Below are 27214 nucleotides of genomic sequence, written 5' to 3'. Positions count from 1 at the left end.
CAGCACGTGTGTCTTTGGCTTTTAATTACAAGTTTCTGGACTTGTTTCCATTCAATCTGAGACCTCCGCTTTAGACAATCATTTGCCTACACCCAGGGGGCTGTCCTGAAGCACAAACAGGGATTTTCAACCAGCATGTAATGCAGCAAACCTGCAATCCACACCTAGATAGGAAACAGTGTTCCACCCTATTTAAACCACGTCAGACTTCAGCTGAGATGGCTCACTGTGCACTGGCCAAGAAGACTTGATGGATACTGTGGTTTTAAGCATGCACAGGACCTTCTGCTAAAATTGACCTTTATGCTGTCACTCTTGGAGGTCTGTGCCAGAATTAAATGGACACCAGGAAATCCTAATTTTACCACATTTTATATATTAGCTTGTCTCCTGCCATGTCATATAGGTTATTATTATTTGCTTATTTTCTTGAAACTTCAAAATGAATTGGCATTCTGGGAGCCCCTACCATGTGTCTGGCACCATGCTAGGTATTTTCAAGTACACTGTCTTTTTATCTCATCACAACAGCCTTGTAAGGCAGATGCTTTCTCTCTTTTGCAAGGGTGAAATTAAGTACAGAGAAGTTAAATAATTTGCCCACGGTCACAGAGTTAGTAAGTCCAGAGACATAAGAACTGAAAACAGGGTCCAGGGGCCGGTGCTTCTTCTAGTCTTTTACAACAGTGACCATTAGAGACAGAGAGAGAGAGACCCCAATCCTTCCATCTGTAAGTGCTTCAGAGTTTACAAAGCACCTCATGTCTTATTGATCTGCCTTATAGTCCTGGGGGTGGCTTTCATTTTTTGAGTCCTCCCTTTGCAGACAAAAACTGAAGTTCTGAGAGGCTGTGTGATCTCAAGGTCATTGTGCTGTCTCTCGTGTGAAGCATATCATATTGCTTGCTTTCTACTGTAAAGTGGAATGGCCTAGAAGATAAGGTTGTCCCGGCCCATCATTGTACAGATGAGGAATCTGAAGTCCTGTGACGACAGCTTTTGTTTCTTCAGAGTCACAGGGTTACTTAGTATCCATGCCAAGAGTAGACCCCAGGACTCCTGCCATCAGATCCAATTTCTGGTTCCTCTAGAACTTGTTATGTTTGTATTCTTCCAATGGGAAGGAACTGCTTTCCTTGAGGCACCCTATCACGCAGTGTAACAAAGTGCCAACTTGTCCCTCCATGCCTTCCACCTATAGACTTTCTACTGCCCTTGGAAATGTAAATAAGTATAATCCTTCTTCCAAATGTCTGATGACAGAAAAGTATGGAAGCCCATTCTTCCATGTCCTACTTCTAGGTTACCATTTGCCAGTTCCTTCTGCCATTTTACAAATATGAACCTAGCACAGTAGGTCCTCAGTGAGAGTCTGTTGAATTACTGAATGACTATAATGCTGTTTCTACTTTCCTCATAGTTCTGATCCCTTTGTCCTAAATACACTCTAATTTGGCTTTATTCTTTCAAAATCAAATGTAGCAAAATCTATAGTAAGATTATGATTTATTAAACACCAAATCTATTCCTTTCCAGTCTCTTGAACGATTTCAAATACCTGTTGTAAGGCTAAACATGTAACTTTATCGCGTGTTTGTGTTCTGTAAGTGCAGTGGGTGGAGTCAAAAATAGTTAAGTACAACTACTGGAGAAAAACTTTTTTTTTTTTTTTGCTTGTGCTGGGCTTCAAGGACGCATCTCCTTTTCTTTTTTTTTTTTTTTTTGAGACGGAGTCTAGCTCTCCAGGCTGGAGTGCAGTGGCCAGATCTCAGCTCACTGCAAGCTCCGCCTCCCGAGTTTACACCATTCTCCTGCCTCAGCCTCCCAAGTAGCTGGGACTACAGACGCCCACCACCTCGCCCGGCTAGTTTTTTTTTTATTTTTTAGTAGAGATGGGGTTTCACCGTGTTCGCCAGGATGGTCTCGATCTCCTGACCTTGTGATCCGCCCGTCTCGGCCTCCCAAAGTGCTGGGATTACAGGCTTGAGCCACCGCGCCCGGCCAAGGACGCATGTTAATGTTTCCTGGGTAGACGTTCTTAGCCCATTCTTCTTTTTGGATGCCCCAAGAAGTCAGGCTCCCTTGATCTCACCCTACAATTTGCTGTATTCTAATTTTGGAAACTAATTTATCCAACTGAAAATGACACCTAAAAACAGAAGAAGACAGCAGGCTCAGACAGGGTAATTAATGCCACACTGCATTAACTTTCTGCAGCTGAGATAAATATTCACACATCTCCTGCTTGCCGGAATTTAGCTTCAAATACCCATCACAACAGCAGTAACGACTGCAGTCAACTCTCAATTATCCCCACTAATGAAGGGGAGCAGTGGTGTGGAAAACCCCAAGCAGCAGATAATCCCAAAGTCTGACACTGTGATGCATTATACGTTTTGGCAATAGCTCTACCTTCCTTGTTACGGAATCTTAGACTGTCAGAGTTAGAGGGGAGCTAAGGAATCATTTGATTTAGAAATTTCCAACCTGGCCTCTGGCAAGGTCATAACGGGGTCTTTGAACTATTTTCAAAATTCCAAAAGCCTAAATGGAATCACGCATTCACATAACATGCTGTTGATGTTTTTGTTTCGTTTGTTTGTTTTCTTTTGGCAGATTTGTCCACATCTCTGCCCTGCTTCAAATCCTTCAGAGGCTCCCCATCACCCACAGGATAGGTCAAAGCGCCTTCTCCGGGCACACAAGGCCCATTAGTCTCTTAGTCCATTAGAGATAATAAATACCCCTTCTAGACCATGAGTCAAAACTCTACCTTCAGGTCACATAAATCATGTTAAAAAAAATCTTTATGCTTCTCCAGGATGATCTTTCTGAAATGGATTTGTCCATGCCAGTCTCCTGCCTGGAACAGCCCTCCTGGCTCCTTGTCACTCAAAGGAAAAGGCAAACTCCTCAAGACTGCACATAATGTCCACCTTCCCAACCACCCTCATCTACTGCCACTCTCTCCTACACCCTACCTTCCAAACCCTACTTGGGGTTCACCCTCACATGCTGGAATTTTCCCATCTCTGAGACTTCATTTAGGCAGTTCCTTCTGGCTTCGGAGCCTTCTTTGTTCCTAAAGTTCATACTTTAAGATGTAGCTGAAATAACAAGGCTTCCTGGACGCTGCAGGTGACATGAGCCACTGTGCTCCTGGATAATTCAGAACCTGTGCAGATCTCTGTCTTCACTCCTACCATGGCATCTCCTAGCATGTTCTACATTGAGCTCCACTGAGCCTTGCATTTCAGTATCCCGAATTCTGAATGAAACTTGGAACATGGGAGGTGCATCCACTAACAACATGAAGAATGAAGATACGAATGAGTAAATGAACAGTTCTTTTCTTAGTGGAAGTTGGCAAATACTTGTGAACTTTAATATGATTCTGACATATTAATATCTTTATTTTTAGATAACAAAGTAGATGGAAACCATATAGTAAAAGTTAAAGCAAAATCCACCCTCTACCCTTTCTGTAAGTGAAACACAGAAGACTAAGCACAGGAGACTAAGTCATGCAGGCCTAGCTTAGTGTTCTCTTGACAAAGCTCTGCTGCAAAGACCACCAGGGGCACATCTGTAGTTGAATATGTTGGGTTATTCCTCACTACAGAGGGCGGAGCAATGAGGCATCTCTGGAAGAGGCTGTTAGAAAGAATGTATGATAAGATTTGGTCTTAAGGTGAGTGATTTGGGGGATGGTCAACAAAGTGGAGTTTTTCTCTGAATTGGATGCTGTCATAATGTGGGGGTAATTCTGTGATTATCCTAACAATACTTATCTGGAAGGCAAGAAGAACAGAGCAAGGTTGAAACCAGGCTAGAGAAATGTTTTATCGGTTTTCCCATTTTGACAATGTTCATTTTTTTTGCCTGTGTTCAGCCCTGATGACCTGGTGGTCTTGATTTTGTCTTGACCTATCGCGGTCACTGAGGGGCCTTGTCTGATGCTGATGGTATGTGAAATGTTGATGCTCAGCAGGAGAATGCCAGGACCTCACTGTGGGGGTGGGCCTGCACCTGACTGTCAGAGGCTGCTGTTCTTTTTCTTACCATCACGCATTTAGCAGCCCTAGGATTCTGTGCAGGGCACTTAACGTCTTTGGGTGCCAGTTTCCTCATCTGTAAAATGAGGCTAGAAATCCCCTCTGTGAAGGGGAACACATGTTGATTGTCTAGCACAGAGTCTGAAACATATGACATACTCCAAAAAACATTCAGTCCCTTATGTCTGGGAGTGTGGCTTCATCCTCTCTTTACAGACAATGGTTTTAGGCCTAAAAATCACCTGTGGGTTTCTTTTCAAATGGCCTCTCCTTCATAGCACATAGGTGCAATTGCAGATGAGCTTTCAGTTATTAATATAAGAATGGTGCTGGATCAGCCCAGGGAAATTGTGCAGAATGAATGTGGAGTTAATGCAAACAACCTGGCTGCAGGCCCCTGTGGGTAACAGAAATTTCCACAGTTTGCAAACTACTCCATACATCCTTTAACTATCTATGAATTATGTGCTCAACTACAGCAGCCAAGTGGACTCACAGAACTGGAGTAATAATGGTATATCTCTACAGAAACTTTTACAGTCTATATATGGTCTTTCCAACGTCACATGATCTTACTTGAGCTACACACCAGGACCATGCCTTTAGTGTTCCTGTCTTCATTCTTCATTTTTTTTTTTTTTTTTTTTTGAGACGGAGTCTCACTCTGTTGCCCAGGCTGGAGTACGGTGGTGCGATCTCCACTCACTGCAAGCTCCGCCTCCCAGGTTCACACTATTCTCCTGCCTCAGCCTCCCGTGTAGCTGGGACTACAGGCGCCCACCGCTGCGCCTGCCTGATTTTTGTATTTTTAGTAGAGACGAGCTTTCACCGTGTTAGCCAGGATGGTCTCCCTCTCCTGACCTCATGATCCGCCCGTCTTGGCCTCCCAAAGTGCTGGGATTACAGGCATGAGCCACAGCGCCCGGCCTCCTGTCTTCATTTTACAGCAAAGAAGCCTAGGCTCCCCGCAGTTGGGTGACTTGTACAGTTACTCAGCCAGCACACAGCAGAGCTGGGACATACTGGTTTTTTTTTTTTTTCTTTTTTAGATTTTTATTTGTGGGGAAACATAAACATAACCTTTGCCATTTTAACCACGTGTAAGTGGACAATTCAGCAGCATTAATTACATTCACAATGTTGTGCAACCATCAGCATCATTTCCAAAACTCTTTCATCATCCCAAAGAGAAACTCTGTACCCATTAAGCAATAACTCCCCATTCATTCCCCAAATCCCCAGCCCTAGTCTAATCTACTTTCCGTCTCCACGATTTTACCTAGTCTTATTTGTAAATCAATTTTAGTGAGGTATAATTTACGTGCAATGAAATTTACCCATTTTAAATGTACAGTTTAATAAATTTGACAAATACAGCCATGTGAGCTATAGAACATTTCTTCACCCTAAAGACTTCTCTTATGCTTTCTCAGTCAACTCCCTATCTCAGTGCCAGCTCTGATCTGCTTTTGATTGCTATAGACTAGGTTTGTTTTTTCTAGAGTTTCATGTAAACATACTCAAGTCTTTGTAAGCCTACTATCCTCTCCACTAGCATGTGTTCCCTCTCATAGAAGGTTGAAGCTGGAAGGGCCCTCACGCCCACAGCTCCTTTTCTGCATGCAGAAACTGAAGCCCCAGACACAAAGGGTACTTTCCCAAAGCCATACAGGAGACAGTAGAGAGCCAGGGAGCAGCCCAGGGTTCGGACTCCCATTTTTGTGCTGGTTTCCTTGCTTTCTTCTCCCAGCCCCAGCTCTTTGGCATGAAGTATAAGGGCAAATGGTTTCCTAGGTCACAATATAACAAGATGCTCTTGGAAGCTACCTAAATTGTGCAGATTACTTTCTGCCCATTTAATATTTCTTGCATTTGTTTTTGGAAAGATTGACTACCTTCAACAAAAGTATGTCAAAAGCAATGTATCTTACTAGTGGGGCGAAGACACTGCATGCTGACAAGGGTGGTCTCAGATGTGAGGTTGATGGTGCGCCATGCAATCTGCTTGCTGAGTGAGCCCACTTATGCCCCATCCTGGGGGCCTAGGATAAGAAAAGCGCCAAGCCAAGCTGGGGATCAGACTAAAGCTGGAAGGTGAGCCAAAGCTTGAGTCCCTCAGCATTACCCTGCCCAGGCAGCAAATTCAGACTCATGGTCTTTTAGCCCTAACACTTAGGACTAGCTCAGTGGGAATTTTACATTCCTTGGTTTGACAAATGAAAAACATATTGGTAGTCAGAGTGGAAAAAGGCTAAAATAACTCAAAGTTCTGTCTGAAGCCATGTGTAGGGTCTAGAAGAATGCATGGGTTTGGGAAGCCAGAAAGACCCCAGAAATCTTCCTAACTTCCTATATGGACTTAGGCGAGCATCTCACCTGATTGGCCCTCAGTTCCTTCATCTGTAAAGTGGAGTGAATAACATCTACGACCCCAGAAATCCTCCTAACTTCCTATATGAACTTAGGCGAGTATCTCACCTATCTGGACCCCAGTTCCTTCATCTGTAAAGAGGAGTGAATAACATCTACCTTATGGGACTGTGAGAAGTTACAAGTCAGCTCGTATAACATGAAGTATCTTAAATGCTGGCAGTCTTCTTTTGCTTTATATTCAAACAAAAGGGAAAACAAACCTTTCTGACCACTTTGAGTCTGAAAGTCTAGCTATTAGGGTAGAAAAGTCTTCAAAACACGAATGGATTTGATGATAATTCCTTAGGGATTGACACGGCTGAATGCCCTAGTTCCTGGGGTCTTGGGTGCTGAAACCCGCTTGGTGAATACAGAGACGCACCACCTGAGTTTCGAGGCAACTGTGCATGTTCTGAAGAACATTCTATTTCCCTGTCAATAATAACAACAATGATGGGCATCAATGATCTCTTTTATGCATGTACATCATCTTTTTCGGCCTTGTTATAAAACAGATGAGGACGCTGAAGTTGCTGACACCAATTAGCTACCATAAGTAGGAAGGCCTTTTCTGACTAAGCTCCCGGTCACTGGGAGTGGGTTGCATCTAGGGCTGTTAATCTCTGGAGATCCTAATAAAGTCAGCATATTTTAGGGATTCTGTCTTCTCCTTTGTTAGAAGGGAATAGAGACAGCCTGAGGGAGAGATGCTGCTGGAACATCTTATTTGGGGATTAGTTCCATGCTGTAGCTGGGTAACTTTGGGCAAGTTAGACGGTCTTAAAATGTCAGAGCTGTAAGGACCTGTGGGGACTGTTTTACAGAAAAGGAAACCAAAGATCAGAAATGAAGCCATCTGCCTCATATCACACATCTAAATTGATGTGATGCTATTAAAACTCAGGTGTCCTGATTCTGTTTGAGTGAGTTTGAATTATTTAATCTGGGTCTAGATTCAAATCCTGGTGCTACTACATGTGAATCTCTGGATTTTAGCAAGTTGTTATAACTCTCTACCTTGCCTGTAATATTTGTGAAATGGGAATAATAAAAATACCTGAGTGCTCCTGTGAGGATTAAATTAGGTGATACTAGTAATTTTAAAATATCTTTTATTATTAGTAGTAAGTGAAAGGTATCATGATTACCTTCTGCAGTGGTTCTAGAAACAGTGAGCCCAATCTAATTCTGTTAGCCAATTCTGGCAGCTGCCTATGTTTGTAAATAAAGTCTTATTAGGACATAGCTACATCCATTCATTTATGCATCATCTTTTGCTGCTTTCCTGCTACAAAGGTAGAGTAGCTGCAATAGAGACCATATGGCCCACAAGGCACACATATTTACAGAGAGTTTGGCAACTTCTGGTTAGATGATCAGTGTATTCTACTTGCACTCACTACTCCAATGGCCGAAACCCATATGGAAATCTCCATGTCTAGCCTTGATTTCTCTTTTGACCTCCAGAGGTTGTATCCAGCAGCCTACTGGCATCTCTACTTGGAAGTCTCATGGGCACCTTGAGTTCAATTGGTCCCAAAGTAACCCTACCTTCTTTCTGCTCAAACATGCTGCTTTGTGTTCCTTAGCACAGTGACTGGCACCATGTAGATCCCCATGCCAGGAACCTGGGTGTCATCCTACCTTATATCCTCTTCCTCACCTCCCATGTCCCTTCGGTCTTAACCCCCTGTTGATTTCAGCTTGTAAATATCTCTTGGCACTATGCTTGAGGTCTTGGCTGACACTGCCTTTAGCCAGACCCTGGTCATCTTCTGCCTGACCCAGTGCCATCACTCTCCAGCTACAGGACCTCAACAGGGAGTCTCTTCATAAAGGCCCAAGGAAGTGGGACACTGTGCCTTCCAAAAATGTAGGTTGGACTTGTCATTGAGTCCTGTGTCCATAAAATAGGTCATTTTCCGTTGTTTTGTGGTTCTTTATTTTTATTTATTTATTTATTTATTGAGACGGAGTCTCGCTCTGTCGCCCAGGCTGGAGTACAGTGGCCGGATCTCAGCTCACTGCAAGCTCCGCCTCCCGGGTTGACACCATTCTCCTGCCTCAGCCTCCTGAGTAGCTGGGACTACAGGCACCCGCCACCTCGCCCGGCTAGTTTTTTAGTATTTTTTGGTAGAGATGGGGTTTCACCGTGTTAGCCAGGATGGTCTCGATCTCCTGACCTTATGATCCACCCGTCTCAGGCTTCCAAAGTGCTGGGATTACAGGCTTGAGCCACCGTGCCCAGCCTGTGGTTCTTTATTTTAAGGGTCTGTTGTTTGGTTGTATTTAATAAGAAAATGGTAATAATAATCCCAAATACATGTACTTTACTTTCAAAGCTTATAAAACACTTTCATTTTCATGATATTATTTGCTTCTTGGACAGCTTGGGGAGAGAGCTATTGCAATTATCTGTGTTTATCCATATGAAAGGATATATGCTTACCTAAGGTCACCTGCTTTGGAAGTAAAAATCAGACCCAAGGCCCCTGACTCTGTGTTTTGTGTCTTCCTTTCTTTCCTTTTCTTCCCTTCCCTCCCTTCCTCCTTTTTTTCTCTCTCTCTTTCTTCCTCTCTCTCTCTAAGATTCTTCTTCCCAAAGCATCTGAGGTTCAGCTTTCCTTTCCCTTGAACGCTAGAAATCCATCAGGTAATATGTTATATGTCTTGCATTCCCACTACGAAGATAAGTATTAAAAAATGACAGCAACTTATTATTTATGGCAATATCTATTGTTATGAAGGGAGGCAGACCAAACAATTCCCCATTGTTACAGATGCTACTCTGACTTGACAGCTGGGAAAGTCTGATAGGCAGTTTATTTACTTAGCCATTTAACCAAATAAATGTTTTCATTTTTCTTTCATCTCCTCAAAAGCTAACATTTCGCCCTTAAAATTGCTCCAGCAACACATCAGTGAAGTATAAATTACCTGCCATTCCCATACCAGCCATTATAATATTATTTTGGTTCTTTTTGCCCTTGTTGACCCAGTCTTTGAAAGACACGTGATTCTCCCAGATGGGAGGGTAGGAGAAAAAAGTGAAGTAATTGAAGATATTTTCCTTTATTGCTAAAACAGAACTGCTGTTTGAGATTGGCCCTGAAGCTTACACCTGCGGGGATTGAGTCCGTCTGTTTCCTCTTACTATGGTGTGATATGGCGTTAGCTTATCAACAGATGTCATCCCTACTTACTCAGAACTGTGCGGGTATTTCTAATAAAAAACAGCTGGTGATAATGGTTGCACGGGTGATAAGAGGGACAGGACTCTTGCTTTCCAACCATATGAAAGCAGAGGGGAAAAAAATAAAGCCATGGACATAACTAACCCTGCATGGTCTCTCTTCTCCAAATGTTTGGAAAGGCACTAAGATATTGCAGTCTGTAAATTTTCAGCTGGGTGGATGGGAGAATGGGATGGAGATGGAAAGATCAAATGTGGCTTGTGCTGCTGTCGATGGAGGGACCCAGAATGGTTCTCCCAGACGTCCCCCATGTGTGTCATAGTGGCTATGTCTGCAAAGCTGGCATCTGCCCCTTGGCACTTGAATCTCGATAACTATGAAGTGGCCAGGCTAAGCTTTCAAAGGGAGAAAATTACTTCACTGAAGATTACAGTCCAGCCCTCCTCTGGAGCTGGGAGGTACTTATTTTGACTTGCATGTGATTCTAAGACAGCTCATTTTTTGGCAGTGAGCTGTGTGAGGCCCAAACCAGGGCCATTCTGGATTATGGGATGGGACAAGCCAGAGAGCTAAGCAGCAGGCTTTTTTCTTTTTTTCCCTTCCAAAGCTGTTGTGACACATATTGAAAATTAATTATCTGAAGATAAAGTACAAAGCAAAACCAATGGCCTTATACATAAAGACTAAATGTATAAAATCCAAGAGAGTGGGGAGCCTGCATTAATTGGATATATGTGATGATGATAATGATGATGGTGATGGTGATGATGATGGCAGCTAGCATCTATTGGGTGCTTTCTGTGCACTATACACAGTGCTAAAAACTTCACATACATCACTTTATTTAGTTCACACAATAACCCTATGAGGTGGACACTATTTTTATCCTTATTTTTCAAATGAAGAAAATAAAATAGAGAATGATTATAAAATCTCAGCAGTGTCACATAGCCAGGAAGTGGTGGAGCCAGACGCTGAACTCAAACAATGTTGTTCTAGAACCTAGATTTTTATTTTAAGCTAAGTACTTGGTGTCTGTCTCCATGCTAGATACTCAACATAAACTATCTCAGTTACCATTATGGAGAATATAAGCCCCTTCTAGCAGATGAAGAAACCAAGACTCAAAATAAATTTTGGTTCTTGCCCAAGATTTCCCACTATTAGGTAGCTGAGTTAGGATTTAAACTTAAGTCGAAATCCTGAGTTATTCCCACACTACTGCTATGTCCATTTACAGCTCAGCTGTGGCTTGAGGTGCTGGACAGAGCATTAAATGTGGAACAGACCAAAGCCCCATGAAACAATTTGGCCTGTAGGATTGTCTCAAGCTGAACAGGTTCATAAAGATGAGGGTTGATACATTGATCTGCAAATGGTGTAAGTCATCTTTGTTTTCTAGAAGAACTTCAATTTTAGGATGATGTTTGCTGTTATCCTGATGAATGGCTCTTGTCACCTCTAGTTCATTCACCAAATTTTTCAAGGCAAGGTTGAGCATGTGAAATACAACTTAGGCAGGGGGTAAAAAACCTCGTGGGGAATCATCCCAAGGAGTCTGCCTATAGTCCCCAACTTTTCTTTTTCCTGAAACATTGACTTTGATTTCAATATGCCAACTCCCAAAGTAGCTTTGCAAGAGTGAACTTCTAAGTGAATCTTAGGTGGTTTTGCATGGCATGACATATAATTATATGCTATTGCACTGATACAAGATGTGGCAAACTATATAGTGTGTTAGGTTCTTTAATCATAATATCTATTAACAAAATACACTTTCAGAATACCACATTAGCTTTCAGTAACTGTCTAACTTACGTGTGGACTAAGACTAATTCTGAGGTAGCCTCAGAATCCATTTATGAGTGGTGAAAACTGTTTACCATTTTAATGGTTTTGACCACGCTGTTCAGAACTTAAAAGAGGAGCCCTTTGGGAATGGCCTTGCAGTCCTGTGTGTTTATAGAAAACTAAGAAAGTATCTGAAAATTGAACGCATTTGTCAAGAAGTGACCTTAGAAATCATGTCTGGGTAACAAGGTGTACTTCTGTCTCCTAAGAAGGTTTGCTTCATCAGCTCCTCTTTCTTTCGATCAAATCAGATGTATTGAAATTCAAGTGCCAAAAACCACTTCTAGTAAATGTAAGTACATCTCTTTCAAAGTAGCTGCTGATGGAATCTGAAGTGATTTGGTGGCAATCCACGTGCTGCAGCACAGGTGCAAACAGCACAGCCTCAGAAGTGAGTAGTACACATCTCTCTCTGGGCTTTGAATTTCACATCAGAAAGGGTGCAGGGTGCGGGGTCCCTTCTGGCTAGACAAAAAGGGCTGCCTCTGATCTTACATCTCGATCAATCTTATTTCAAGCACTGCTTGATTTTGCTTCTTAGTCTGGCTTCTCTGTGTGTTTGGTGACCTCTTTAGATCTGCAGAGTGTAGGCAAATGCAGTGACATTTTGCTTAAAAGATTAAAGCATCTGGACCATGGCTCACTGAGAAATTATCAGGGTGGGCAGAATGTGTCCATCTCAAAATGTTGATGCTTTCAGAAACTAAATCCATGCTAAGTAGCATGGACCATGCCTCACTCTATCACCACCACCTACGCAGAACATATTATTAATAAAATAATATGATCAGTTCCCACTTCTCACCCCTACCACTACCTCCCAGAGTATGTCAAAGGTCATGCATCCATGAGAAAAGGCAAAGTAGAACGTAGACACCAGGCAAAGGGACATGGTGCAGACACTGGTAATATAGCTCAGGCAAGGAGAAATAGTGCAAACATCAGGAATACAGTTCAGGGAAGACGCGATGGTGCAAACATCAGCAATACAGCTCAGGCAAGGAGACATGGTGCAAACATTGAGGATGTGGCTTCAGAAGTGAAGAACAAACAAAAGGGAAAGCAGACAGCTTAAGGGTAAAGGAGATAAAAAGGACAGATACCTACCCAGACCTGCGCTATCTAGCTACCGGCCTGTGGACTTATATTATCACCACTGGGCTCCCCACTGGGCTCACCAAATGGATCACTGTTGGATGAGGCCTGTGATCCATCAGGCTAGAACACAAGAAGATAATACTTTTTTTTTCTTTTTTCAACCATTGAAAATATAAGACAACTGGATATACTTTCATGCAGCACAATCAGTTATTGTAAAGGAGGGTGAAATGGCATTTAGAGGATGCTACACCACAAATGTGGACTTGTAGTAACAATTTAATAAAAAGGCAGTCTTTTTCAGCTGACTCATTTGAACACAAAAGAAAGCCCCTTTAGTAACCCCTTGAGAACTTATGAGATTGAGCCAGCATTCTTTTCTATGTAGGCTTCCTCATGCATTATCCATTTCAGTTACAGAGGTCTTAATTTTAAGGAAAAACACAAATAAATAACAAACTGGTCACTTACAGCTTCTTGCTCTTCACTTTTGCTGGGACTTTCAAAGCCCTCTTCGAAGATGTCATCTGTGGTAGGATCACTGGCATGGGATGCAGATGATTTGGATGGAGAGCTCTGTCTAGGGGCTGGGGTTGGAGCTACACAGAGACCACAGAAAAAGAGACATCTTAAGTGCCTCGCTGCAACCAATTTATCCCAGAGAAACCTTAGGAATCTACTTAAATTCAAGTCAAATCTTAGGATTCCTCTTCCTATTTCTGGTGGAATCAGCTGAATATTTGAATTATTTCTCTGTACGTATTGATCTTTCCTCTCACACGTCTTGACTTCAGGAAGGAGTTCGTCCACACTGATAGGTAAGGCAGTGGTTCTCAAAGGATGGTCCTTGGACGAGCAGCAGCAGTAGCATCTGGGGATTTGTTAGAAATGAAATTCTCTGACCCTACCCCAGATCTACTGAATCAGAGACTCTGTGTTTGAACAACCTGCTAAAGGTTATTCTGATGCACAATCAAGCTGAGATCTACTGCTCTATGGTTTGCTTTCTTCTTTCTGTGTTTCATCAGAGGGCACTTACTGAGGGCCTTTCATGTGTCAAACACTGTTAGAAATTTTACAGACAATATCTCTAATCCTCATAAAACCTCTTTGAGATAGAGGTTATCCTAATTTGACAGGTAAGGAAAGTGAAGGTTGCTAATTTGCTCGTGGCAACTGGTAGAACCAGATTCTGAATCCTGGCACATAGTAGGTATTCAATAAACACACGTTGAATAAACAGTAAGTGTCTCAGTGATCTGGGAAAATGGAGGTAGCTGATGGCAACTTAACAGCTGGTACTTGAATCTCTAAGGACAAAGGATATGCATTTTCTGGACTGACCCACCCACATCTCCTCTCATTTGTTTCAGAGGTGTAGAACAAATACGTCATTTGATACCACTCTTCTTTTAATAATTTCTAATTTGTCACTGAAAATACCAGTTACTGGCTAAGACCCAAGTGAGCGGGTGGCACGCCTTGATTTAGTAGCTGAATTTTCATAATGACATAGAACTTAGAATCAGACAGTGAATGATGACTGTAAAACTTAGTGCATACTTTTTACTCTGATGAATCTATAGTTAGAAAAATGATGCTATTTCCTCATTTATTATTTATAATGTGCCAATGAGTTGGACACTGTGCTAGGCACTCCCCATCCATTATACACCCTAATACAAATACCTGCAAGCTGTTACTGTAACTTTTTTGTTTCCCAGATGGAGAAATTGCAGCTCAGAGAGGTGAGGTGACTTGCTGAGGGTTAACACAGCTATCAAATAGCAGCACTGGCATTTAACAGAGCTCTGTCTGACAGTATCCAGTCCAACTGTGCTTTTCTGTTTCTATTGGAGGTTCACTTTTGGTCCAACCAATCCTCTACCCAAAACATTCTTAAGGGGATACTGATGGGTCAGAGGAGATAACGACTGCTTTTTCCAATTTCATTCAAAATAAAACAGTAAGTTTCTGAAAAAAAAATTGCAATGAAATCTGTGTTGTTTCAGGAGATGACTATGGAACAAACTATATTGAAAGTGGGTTTAAAGCTATATGCAAACACCCTGAAGGGTAGTAGATGTTTAATAAATATTAGTTTAATTAGATCCTGAATTGTATTTGAAGTGGATTTTTGCTTACTGAAGGCTGAGAACACAGGCTGAGTTGCCAGTTCTGGCAGGTATACTGCTCAGACTTACCTAATGAAACCAATGGAAAGCATAAACAGGAGTTTATTTATGTAGGTGTCTTAATTTTTAGAAGGCTTTATAGGATGCTTCTAATACTCTAAAGCAGTGGTTCTCAGTCTGGGGCAATTTCATTCCTAGGGTACATTTGGCAATGCTTGGAGTCATTTTTCTCGACACAAGAGGAAGGGGATATATGTTTCTCTCATAGAGTGATTAGAGGCCAGGGTTGCTAAGCATCCTATATAATGGGACAGCCTCTGAAACAAAGAATTATCTAGTCCAACATATCAATAGTGCCAAGGTTGCCAACAATGCTCTAAAACACAACAGTAGCTAAGTGATCTCCATTTAGTTTATTTCATTCTCTATAACCTTTCCCAAATGCCTCTCATGTGCCAGGCACTAAGCTAGCATTATGAGAAGTACAGGAGTAATGGAGACAGTTCCTGCCCTCAAAGAACTTAAACTCTCCTCTTTCATTTGTAGCTGGCACACAAATCCATTGAAAGAGAGATGTCTGTTTTTAAAAAGATGCTTGCTTATTTATGCATGGCTGTCATTTCTTTAACATTTCATTTTTTATTCATTATTCCTCATTGAAACCCTGTGAGTCTGTGTAAATAGAGATGCCCCCACTATGTAGATCATATGGCCTGAGTGCAAGTGGTTTGTTTATACACACTGAGGGCATTCATTTTCAGAATAGCATTCTGAACCTGGCTGAAATGACACAATCTAATTGTATTAACATTGTGGATTTTTTTTTGACAGTTCACAGTACTGGCCATGCAGTGATCCATATCACCTGTGACAGTAATGAAACCACCAAACTCACTGTAGCATGAACCTTTTCCTTCCTCTTATCAGGTGTCAAGGCACAGGCTGAGTCACCAGAACACCTTCCCTGAATTGTGTCAAACAAGCATACACATGCTCAAGTGTATCTGGATTCTGATTTGGCCGCACAGTCACTGTTTTCCAGATGTTTGCAGAAAAAATGTGAGCTGGAGGAGACTCACTGAAAGCTGGAACTAGAAGGATGCACACTGCTCATCCAAGTCAATTTTACCAATGATAAAACTGAGTCTCAGAGAAGTCACACGCTTGCCCAAAGACACAGCTTGTGGTAGAGGAGTTAACACCGGAACCGGGGTCCAGGACTGCACAAAACCACTTAACATGTGCTAATAATGAGGATAAAAGACACTTCAAATTCTGGGAGGTCTATAATGTTTTGAGTACATATACCATTGAATCATTTTAATAACCCATCCCTCACACAGATGAGGAAACCAAGGCTCATAGAAATAAAGTGCCTTGCCCAAAGGCACAAAACTGGTCAGTAATAAATCTGATCTCCAGGTTTCCAGTCCAGTACTTTCTGCAGCACCATCTTTTTGTTCTCTTTAACTACCAGAAGCTTTAAGCCAAAACGAGGCTTCAGCTATAAAAGCTATTTAAGACCTTACGGCTGCTGTATCTCTGCCCTAAGTTTTCTCTTGATCCTTATTTTATATTCTAATGTTTAAAACTTGTTCCCCAAAGTTTTAAAGTTTGCATTCACTTTTATTCCAACAAACCACACCAAAATCTGTGTGTCATAAGCTGGCTATACATAAATAAATGAACGAATGCATGAGCAAACTAACAAAATCTTAAGAGGCAGAGCAACATGGTGGAAAAATACTAGGCTTACATTCAGTTCAATACCACTTTGTCTATTGTCTTCATCCTTGAGCTTCACTTTCATTATCCATCAAACAGGTCTAACAAGTTTTGTCATTGAGCATTATTATAAGTCTAAAAATAAACATGGAACATATGAAGAAGGTTTGTCTGTTATCAGTGGTACCTAAATTTGTAGCTCTTAGTAGTCATAGTAGTAGTAATAGTAGCAATAGTAGTAGTAGTAATATAAACAAAGAAACCTGATTAATGCAAGTGAGATGAGTTATCTGACCCCAGAAACCCCACCTCCAGACATAAGTTATGGCTCTCATTGGGTTTTATGTCTTAAGTGAGGGGCACTCACGTGAGTTGGTCGATGGTGTGGTAGAAGTCACAGGGGTCAAATTCAACTGGGAGATGTCAAAGTCATCACAGTCGTCTGTGTCCTGTGCCACCCCGACTTTGTTGAAGTAACTGGAGAAGGCCTCTGAGGTACAGGTGAGGGAGGGCTGGTCGGGTTTGCGGGAGGGCACGGGTGGAGGCTGGGCCATCTGGAAATCCTTAAACGTTTCTTTCCCCATTTTCTGCCTGGGCTTGTCGGTCTGTGGACTTGACCTGGTGGAGTCACTCGTGCCTGGGACGGTGGCAAGGGGGGTGAGGGGACCTTGGAACATGGCAGCTGGCAAAGGCATAACAGTTTGTGTGGGCATGAAGGCGGCTGGCGGAAACTGCCCGGTCACAGTTGGCCAGGGCTGCTGAGTGGCAGGAAAGAGACCCGGCTGGCCCCATGCGATGGGCTGAGCCCCCGGCATCACCTGAGCGACTGGTGGCTGGGCACCCATGACCATCTGCTGTTGGACGAGGGGCTGCTGGCCCCAGAAGGACGGGAGGACAGCGCCCATTGCAACGTAACCTGGGAGAATGAAAAAGAAGAGTCAGGTGTCCTGGGAAAGAAGGATGCATGGACTCAGGTAATTGACAGAAATGTATCAAGCACCAACTAAGTGCCAGACTGTGTGCCAGGGACTGGGGATGCCAAGATGAACAAGACAAAAGTCCTTGCTGTCATGGAGCCTATATCCTAGAGAAGTGGTCAGGGAAAGCCTCTCTGAGGAGATAATCTGTAAGCAAAAACTAGAATGCTAATAATCACATTTCTGTAGTTGTTAAAAGTTTCTAAAGTCTCATAGCCTCAGAAGCTGTGTGTCTCAGGGACAGGGCAGAAGGATGGAAGGCAGGCCGTCCTGGATTTTCTCCTTGCCTCCTCTTCCTGCTGCACTTAGGACCCTCTCAATTGTGTAAGCTCTCTAAGAGTCTGACTCTTTGTTGTAAAACCAGGTTATAATACTGTCCTTCGCAGGCCTGAGGCAGTGTGCAAAGTGAGTAAGAATCTGAATGTTGGAGTTTTGGAGACCTAGGTTAAAATTCAAACAGCCACCCCTTAACTGTGTAATTCGGGGAGTAGTTCTTAAATCTCTCTAAGGCTCTACGACCTTATTTGTAAAATGGGTATAAACACCTTCTACTTTGCTGGATTGATTTGAAGATTGAGAACACATATTTAAAATGTGGAGTATTGTACCGGATACAGGATCAACATTCAGTAAATGTTAGTTATTAGTATGGTTTGGATTAGATAGAGGCTAGAAAGTTACTTATTACATTGCTTGATATACAAAAGACACGTAATAAATGGTAGCTAGAGGTATTATGCATGATTTCTGTATTATTATTATTCCAATTTTAGAGAATTAAAAAAATAGGGCCAGATGTGGTGGTTTATGCTTGTCATCCTAACACTTTCGGAGGTCCAGGTGGGAGGATTGCTTGAGGCTCGGAGTTTGAGATCAGACTTAGTAACATAGCAAGGCCTCATCTCTACCAAAAAATTTAAAAAAGTAGTGACGAATGGTGGCACATGCTCAGAGTCCCATTGTCTCAGCACTCAGGAGGCTGAGGCGGGAGGATCACTTGAGCCCAAAAGTTTGAAGCAGCACTGAGCTGTGATTATACCACTGCACTCCAGCTTAGGTAACAGAGTCAGACACTTGTCTCAAAAAAAAAAAAAAAAGAAAGAAAGAAAAAAAAAGAAGGTTATTGTCCACCCAGGGGCACCTCATACATCAGTATAGGTTACGCACTGCAAAACCCCATAGCCTATACTCATGTGTATTACCATGATAATTGTTAACTGTATTATTCTTTTTAGGTAAGACATATACATTTTAACAGGAGCACAAGCGACACTTGTTACAATAATAATAGTAACATAGCAGTAACAGCAACAAGCTCCACTTATTAAATGCCTACAGCATGCCAGATACACTAGTATATGTTTTGTGTCTTCACGAAATCCTGGCAGGGTAGGTATTATTATCTCTATTTTAGGGATGAAGAAATTGGTGCTCAAGGAAAAGCAACTTGCTCAGGGTCATACAGGTTGCATGAGGTAGGAGCAGGATCAAACTGAGGTTGTCTGTTCCCCCAAAGCCAGCGTTCTTTCCTTTGTGCCACACACTGCCTCACCCAGATGGCCAAGACCAATTTCTGATCTTTGCAGTTAATAGACCTTGCCTACTATTTGATTGTATTTGGATACTGCAGGCCTGCAGGAAATTCACATGTGCTTCCAGGGGTCCCCACCCTTCTCAGGGGGCACAATGGCCACCTCTATGTGCAGTTGAGCCTGAGAGACAAGATCCCAGGCTGGGCAGAGCAGAGAATAGAGAAGCCAGCTTTGCCTGGGCCTCTCAAAACAAGCCTTTCCATGGCTGTCAGTAGGAAGGTACCAATGCAGTGTAATGAGACCAGGAAAAAAAGAGGAATGGATGCAGAGTATGCTAGCAACTTCCAAAGGGACAATGGGTGGGCGTTATGGCATTGATGACATTATGAGTCACCTCACTGACTCTTGTGAGCCCAGAGAGATCGAACGCAGGGTGTCTCACTCCATACTCTAGTCACAGATATACCTGCCTTCAACTGACTGATACAGGCTAGAGCCAACATTCAAGGCCTGGTGGTTTTCCTTGCAAGGTACCCATTTCCTCTCATGCCATGCTTCCCTAACAGGAGGCTCCAGAAAGGCACCAACAGGACACCTGTGCTTATTGCTGATTAACCTCGCAGTGTTAAATACTTCTGCGGAATGAGACAAGGATGTCAACAAAAAAAATGGAGAATATCTTATAAGACTACTTTGTCCAACTGCACTGAAACCAGAGGGATGAAGAGGCCCTGGAGCTGAAACTTCAAACGTGAAGCTTGCTTAGCTTGCCTCGCCTGTGGCATAATAACGTAGTGACTTAAATCTACCAACAGATGAAGAAAACAAAACAACTCTGTCTTGTTTTCCGCTTTACTTTGATATGGCCCAGTGGTTCTCCGTGGGAGTGCTACTGCCCCCTAGGGGTGGCTAGAAAATTGGTGGGATGTGTTTTGGTTGTCACAAGTGGAGGGGGTTGCACTACTGGCATTTAGGAGACCCAAGCATTGACAGTAGACATCCCATTATGTGTGAGACCAATGCATATGACAAAGGATTATTCCACATCCTGTTTATGATCATTTGCACCTAGAATCGACTGTGAATTACATGGGAATTCAAAGTTATCTTTGCACTTGATCTTAATGCATTTAATTTTCCAGGAATTCAACAACTGTGCGCGGGAGGGAAGACTGTATTTTTGGTTTGGAACACTGTCAAAAGGTGTTGACTATTTTGGAAAATGGCAGTCCCTGACATCCCTGACAGAAACGCTTCTCATGATGGTGTAGCCACATGACACTTTTGTATCAGTCTGGACTTACAGCTGTGGCTTTCAATAGTGATTCTACTTACAGGTGTATACATCTGAATGTTATGCCTTCTAGTGTGCTCATGCCTGAGTATTTCCTTATTTAAATACATACATTTTTATTACAAATTCTCTTTCCTTTCTGCCTTATATTAGAGACTTATATTCATTTTGAAAAATTGTGGAGCTAGACTACATTATCTATGAAATTCATTTCAAGGTATGAAAGGAGGTATTGTAAATATTTGTAGTAAGAAGGGGGTGCTGGGTCTGCAGGTGGAGAAATACCCATGGATTCAATCACCCAAGACCTGCTGCCCATTTTGGTGAATGAGGGGATGTTTTCACTCTCTTGACATCAAGCCTATTTTTGGCTTTGCTTTTATTCCACCCTCCTTGCTGCCAGGAAGGATTGTTTTAAAATGCATATATGGTACTTCACTGTCTTTAGTATAAGGCTCAGATGTCTTAGCTTGGCTATGCGTCCTTGGAGGTCAGCCCCTTCCACCTCTTCATCACTATCTTCAATTCATATCCTCACTGCACCTTGCCCTTCAGCAGCTGCAAATAAAACCCAACGTGCTGTCTCTTGTCTCTGCTGGCCCATCTGCCTGGAAAGCCATCCCGCTGCTTCTGTGCATGTCTAACCCTGATTTGCTCTTGGAGACTCGGTTCACTATCACCTCTGCTGGATGGCTTCTTGCTCCTGTCAGCTCTACTGGTCCTTCTCTGGGCTTGCACAGTCCTCTGCGCTCACCTGTATCATGACACTTGTCACACTGCATTGTAATTGCCTGGTTATCCTATCTTCCCTGATGAGACTAGAAACCACCTGCAGGCAGGAACTCTTTATTCTCTCTCTCTCTCTCTCCACTCTGCCTAGCATGGTTTGGGACGGGAGAAAGGCCCTACATAAAGATGAACAAGTCCTAGTCAATACACTCACTGCATTTTTCCTGGTGTCTAATTAAACCCACAATGCATCAATGCTGTGATCTCTGATGATTCTACTGTTGGTGGCAGGGTTTTTTCCCCTTCCATCTTTTGTTTTCTTTTTCCACAAGGAGCTAACAGATGGGCTGTGCACACTTTTCTGGAGAGAGCTATTAGCATGTCTCTCTGGCTTCATGCCATCTGCTCCAGACCAAAGTACAATATTCAAAAGAAAAAAAGGTAGCACAGAGTAATTGGGTATCATGTTTAGGAGCTTGCAGGTCCCACTCACTTTTCCTAGGGGGTCCCTGCAGCCCGGCTCTCCTTGGCCTGTGAGTTAAGGCTGTCTGGCCACATGATTTTGTGCATGAGCGAAGGGACACGTCAGCAGCAGGACACTGGTGGCACTGGACACAGGGAGCCACGTGGTGGCTGCACTTAACAGCTTGTTAACTGTTTACTGTTAATGTCCAATAACAGTAAATGTGGAGGGAGGAGGTGCCAAGGAGCATCTGTTTATGCCATGAAGTTCAGAGCAATCATAAATCTCCTTGCTGTGGAGTGAAAGGGAACACCTGCCTTGCTGCCTTACAATTAGGGTTTTAAAAATTGTTGAAAATTGTGATTTATAGCCAGATGCTGATACCTGGGGATACCCCCATTATTTGAAAAAAGAAAAAAAAAAGGCAGACTGAAATATAAGAAAAGCACTAAAAACGAAGGAACTCCTCCAACATTTACGCAGAACTTGTATGATATCTCTTGTCCACAGTATCTCACTTGATGGATTCATTCATTCAAAACTACCTCTACTAGGTGTCAATCACTGCTTTAGTATGTGGAGACAAAACAAAGAACAAAACAGTCATCAAAAAAAAAAAATTCTCACGCTGTGGAGCTGACATTTTTGTGAATTTGATCCTTTCCACAAGCCTCTGGGGTAAGTGCGATTGCTATCTCTTTAATTTGTAGAGGAGAAATTGCAACTCCATGAGGGGAAGATTTGATGCAGCTACACACTGTATGAACAGCAGATCCAAGGCTCCCGAAGAACCATGTAGCAAACATCTGTTCAGTGCTTACTGATGGAAGCACTGCCAGGAACTCCTGTACATATTTTACAATCTGCCTTAACTCATGCAATCCTTACAAAAACTCTACGAGGTAGAATTATGATCATCCCCATTAAAATGGGGTAAGTTCCCTGAGGTTCAGAAGATATTTATCTGAGTATGATGCAGTTGGCTAGCAGCAGAGCCTGTATTCATACATAGTACATTCTCCAGGCCACCCATTCTCCTGCTATCTGCTATGAGCAGTCAAGAGGTTGAAGACCTAAACTTTATTACAGGCACTAATTTCCAGGAAAAGGAAAAAATATAGATAGAACAGGACATATATTCATCTACTGTAGAAATCAGAATAATCATAATAATACAGCATATTCTACACTAAATATCGATGCTGTGCCAGCATTTTTCAGTGTGTAGTGATACAGCTTCTGCAGCTGCAGTTAATGTAGTGATTCATTTAATTCTCATGATATTGTTGCAAAGGAAGTATTATTTTACACTCAGTTATAAAGATGAAGAAACTCTGACTCTGACAGGTGAAGTAATTTGCCCAGGAGTCTAAAGCTTAGAAACAAATGGCTGAATCAGGATTTAAACCTGGCCCATCAGATTCAAAAGCCCCCAGAGCCAGTCTATCCATTGTGTCACATACTCCAGTTCACTTCTCTATCTCCTTATCACTGGCTGGACAACTAGTGACAAGGAGATTGGGATTCAATAGCTGCAGAAATTTTTATGTCCAGTTAAGGGAGAAATAGGGCACATAGTTTAATACCAACTGAAGCCAGTTTTGTTATATTAACTAGAGTCAGAAAGCAAAAACATGCAAATTGAAATTAATTTTAGACTCATGTTCTAAAAGTTGAAATCTTGGAAGTAATCTATCAAAATTTTAACAGCTAAAGAAAGGAAATCTGGATATGTGGAAGTGGCTTGTCCATAGCTTCCAATGTGGCTGGTTAAGCAGCGAGACTAAAACCCAGGTCTTCCAAGTCCGTAATCTGGCACCGGTTTGGGAGAGGGCCCAGAGCAGTGCTGTGACTGACCCGGTGATAGGGTTTGGCTGTGTCCCCACCCACATCTCACCTTGAATTGTATTAATCCCCACGCGTCTCCCCTAGGTGGAGATAAATGAATCATGGGGGTGGTTTTCCCCACACTGTTCTCATGGTAGTGAATAAGTCTCATGAGATCTGATGGTTTTATAAAGGGGAGTTCCCCTGAACACAATCCCTCTTGTCTGCCACCATGTAAGACATTCCTTTGCTCCTCCCTTGTCTTCCACCATGATTGTGAGGCCTCCCCAGCCATGTGGAATTGTGAGTCCATTAAAACTCTTTCCTTTGTAAACTACCCAGTGTCAGGTATGTCTTTATCAGCAGCGTGAGAATGGACTAATACACCCAGGCAGGTCCTCAGGGTGTTTTTAATCAAATGTTAGGGCTGGAAGTGATATAAAATTACATCTAGGCCCATCTTTTCATTTATAGAGAAGGGAATGGAGACTTGGGGGAGCAAGTCATTCCTCTGCCTGGAGTACCCTGAACTCTGATGTCTACTTGAGACTTTTCTGCCTCTGGTAGTCCTGTCACACTTCACCTAGGCAAAAGCCCCTCGAGACCACAGGGGCTCCACTTTTACCTGCCCTCTGCCTGCACTCAAAAGCCCCTATGCTCTGGTCTGCATTTTCTTTTGTCCCTATCACTTCTCATTTTTAAATATATTATTGAAAATTATTTATTTTTATGTTATTTCCTATCTTCCTAATAAAAGATAGACTCTCTGTTGTGTTGACTCGCACATCCCAAGCACCTACACGGGACCTGGCACAGAGAGGGCACCTGGTGAGCATTTTTGAAATGAACATGCCTGCAAATTGGTAAGTTTGGGGCCATCATTTTTCCCAGCACACCCTTTATAGGCAAAACAATGAGGACAAAGCATGGGCACTCTGAACACAAGACTCAAGCATAGAAGGGTGATGGAAAACTCTTACCCTTATTTAAAATGGCATGTGCTATTATACTAGTCCCATGGATATTTTAATATCTATTTTAGGTAAGGAAAACTAGTCATCATCACTATCCCTTTTTCAAGATTAGACTGGGAAACTTCACAATTGAATACATTTCTAGGCAACCTGCAGTCTAAACTGTAAGTTACATCCAAGGGTTACCAACCTCTATTGCTTCTAAAAGTTCATAATGATCCCTTAGCTCATGAGTAATAACCATAACTATTTTAGAACAGAGTATGCATTTTTAATTTACTTTGAATAAAAGCACAGTTTATATTTGGTGGCAAGAATTTGCTTCTAACAGTATGTAATTAAAACTAATTATGGAAAAAAATGCAAGAAGATTGGTATTCTAAAATATTCAAACAACTCTATTTGCCATTTATAAGAATAAAGGCAAGAAAGATAAAGCCACAGATTTCAAATACGTAGTTAAAGAAAACCACAAAACCCTTTAAGGCTCCCATGTATGTGAAAAACAGAACTAAACTACCTTTGGCTATTTGCAAATACAGTGGCCTGGACACATGGAATGCCTCATGCCATGGAAACAAGGTAAGATTGCTGGGCTCCATCCATTTGTAACTCACCTGCAATACTGCTACTATATCTATATATATTTTTTACCTTGTTGTAAAAGTAGTAAATACATTTAAAGACTATTTGAAAAACCGAACACATACTTTCTAACTCACCAGGTGTCTCATTATTCTCACAACTCACAGCAGTTTGCTCTCATCCCATAGGGTGCTCCCCACTTTGTCTGGGGACCTTCCCCTTCCTTGAGTCAGCACCAAGTAAGGCAGATCTCTTCTATCCATCAGGTCTCAAGAAGTCTCTAGAAAGCTGACTTCCTTCATGTCCTCCCCTGCTTATTGCTGTCTCTTCTGGCTGAGGTGGAAGAGTGGAAATGGACCTGGGCTAATTGCACAGCTGTGCGTATGCCATGCTCCGAAAAGCTGCACACCTGAGTAACACAGAATCTTGAACTCTCTGGGTGAAAGACATCAGTGAATTCCAGACCAGTAACATCCCAGAGCTCTGGACCCCAACATGACCTCCCTCTCTAAACAACTTCTCAGTGTCACCTGAAGAGTCACAGGAGAGAACAGCAGTGTTTTGTCATCATTTGGCGGTTGGCTCTGTAAACTCTTTCTCTCTCGATGGGTGAAGGTCAAAGGAAGGGAAGCTGGTGGAAGAGGGCTTACCTGAGGGTACAGCAGCAGTGCTGAAAGGTACAGAACCAAACACATCTGCACTCGCTGGAAGGGTCTGAGATGAAGATGGGATAAAGGCATCACCTGGAGTTGCAGGAGTCTGCCAGACAGAGAGAGGCAGAGGACACATGAGACCTGGCTTAGCAGTCACCAAGGCCAGGAGGCAGCAGATGCAGGAATAAAGGGGCAGGGGAAGGGATCCACAGTTCAAGCCACTTATGTGGTGTGCAGCCCATGTGCTGGTTACATACACTTTATCTAAAAAATGGGAAATGATACCTCTAGCGCTACTGTGAGGATTAAGTGAGATTACGTGTTTAAATTATTTTACATCACTTAAATTTTTAGCACCATGCATAGGCATATAGTAGGTGCTTGGCAAATAATGGCCAGTATCCTAATGATTTAGTTTGAGCCCCTACTCCCTGGGGGGTGCTTTCAGGTATCAAATTTTCCATCATATTTGGCATTCACCCTTCAGAGATGGCCAGTTCCAATTGAAAGACACCCACTCAAGACCTACTGTGTGCCCAGCTCAGGGGCTGCAACTTAATACACGGCCAATGAGCAGTTGTTGACTAAATCAACAAACAGAATTTAGCAAGTGGAGCACTGACCCTTGTATCCTGGTGCATCCCCCCCCAACTCCAGATTTTCCCTCAATCTTCGCTTGCAAAAAGAAGTAAATATTTTCAAGAAGACAACAAGAAACAATGCTTGCACCACTGAAAATTCTACAGGGCCTAGTCCATGCTGGAATTCCAAAACGGTCTGCTGCATGGACTGGTGGGCAAGATGGGGGATACAGAAATAAAAACATCAGTACTCATAATTTTGTGTATGTCCACACCCATTTATAGCAGGCTTTTGCCTACAGAGTATAAATCTGTTTGATGCTGTAATATCCTTTTTTTTCCCCCCTTGGAATAGGCTGGGCCAAGCAATTAATCCCGAAATCATGGCAATTAGACAAGGCCATTTTTAGACTAGCAGCTTGTGGGACGAATGGCATTGTTCTGAGGATTATTAAATACCCATTTGGACTGTGCCTGGGTTCAGGGCCAGAAACACAGCCATGAGCTGCTGTGTTAAGCACTTTTAAAAACAGTCAGCGCCGTTCTTTTGTTCCCCCTTTGTGACCTTGGGTGAGTCACATGTTTTTTCTGGGACTCAGTTTGCTCATCTGTAAAATGAAGGGGATAAGGTTAGAAGATCTCTTCAGCCCTTTCTAGCTGCATAGCCCTGCAGTTCTGCAACTCCAAGTTCCCAGGAAGAAGCTTTTAGCCCAGGATGAAGGGGAGAATGAGAATTGCTAGAGCCATCCAGCTTTTTTGGGGAGAGAGGCTGCGGTCTCCGCCCTCAAGGCTGCCTTGGGCATCAGGTGCTGGCAGCAGGGCAGCTGTGCCTAGATTCCCAAGCGGCAGCAGTGGGCAGCAGTGTCTTGTGCCATCTGTCCTCAGTGGTGAGGTTACAGCCTTTTCTCTGTGAGGCGCATCTTGCCAATGAACCATAGCACCATCCCTCGGTTTGCACAACTGCGCAGTGCCCAGAGGAGCTGTCCCCTCCCAGCAGCTTCAGCTGGTGCAGCTGCGGCTGACTGCTCTCTGCCCTCCTCAGGGAATGGGCAGGGGAGGGGCTGGAGGGGCCATCTTGGCTCTTATTCTTTGCAGTGGCTGCAGAGTTGCTTTTGAATGCATCCAGCAC

At 42.8% G+C, this 27214-nt stretch overlaps 1 protein-coding gene across 3 annotated transcripts in view; it reads right to left on the bottom strand.

Moving 5' to 3' along the window:
- The window catches only part of DAB1 (Dab, reelin signal transducer, homolog 1 (Drosophila)), a 1258753-nt gene that overhangs the window by 3929 nt on the left and 1227610 nt on the right, over positions 1–27214 (bottom strand). For all 3 annotated transcript variants that reach the window (XM_011941355.1, XM_011941364.1, XM_011941374.1), the window contains 4 exons: positions 25502–25610; positions 16838–17386; positions 13082–13209; positions 12620–12730 (listed from right to left, as the gene is read on the bottom strand). In XM_011941355.1, the coding sequence (XP_011796745.1) occupies positions 12635–12730; positions 13082–13209; positions 16838–17386; positions 25502–25610 (882 nt within the window). In that variant the 3' untranslated portion in view covers positions 12620–12634. The remainder of the gene's footprint in view (positions 1–12619; positions 12731–13081; positions 13210–16837; positions 17387–25501; positions 25611–27214) is intronic.

This window comes from Colobus angolensis, unplaced genomic scaffold (assembly GCF_000951035.1).
Source record: "Colobus angolensis palliatus isolate OR3802 unplaced genomic scaffold, Cang.pa_1.0 Scaffold102, whole genome shotgun sequence".
Taxonomy (NCBI): domain Eukaryota; kingdom Metazoa; phylum Chordata; class Mammalia; order Primates; family Cercopithecidae; genus Colobus; species Colobus angolensis.
The sequence above is the reverse complement of the archived record's forward strand: the minus strand, read 5'-3'. Positions and strand labels throughout refer to the sequence as shown.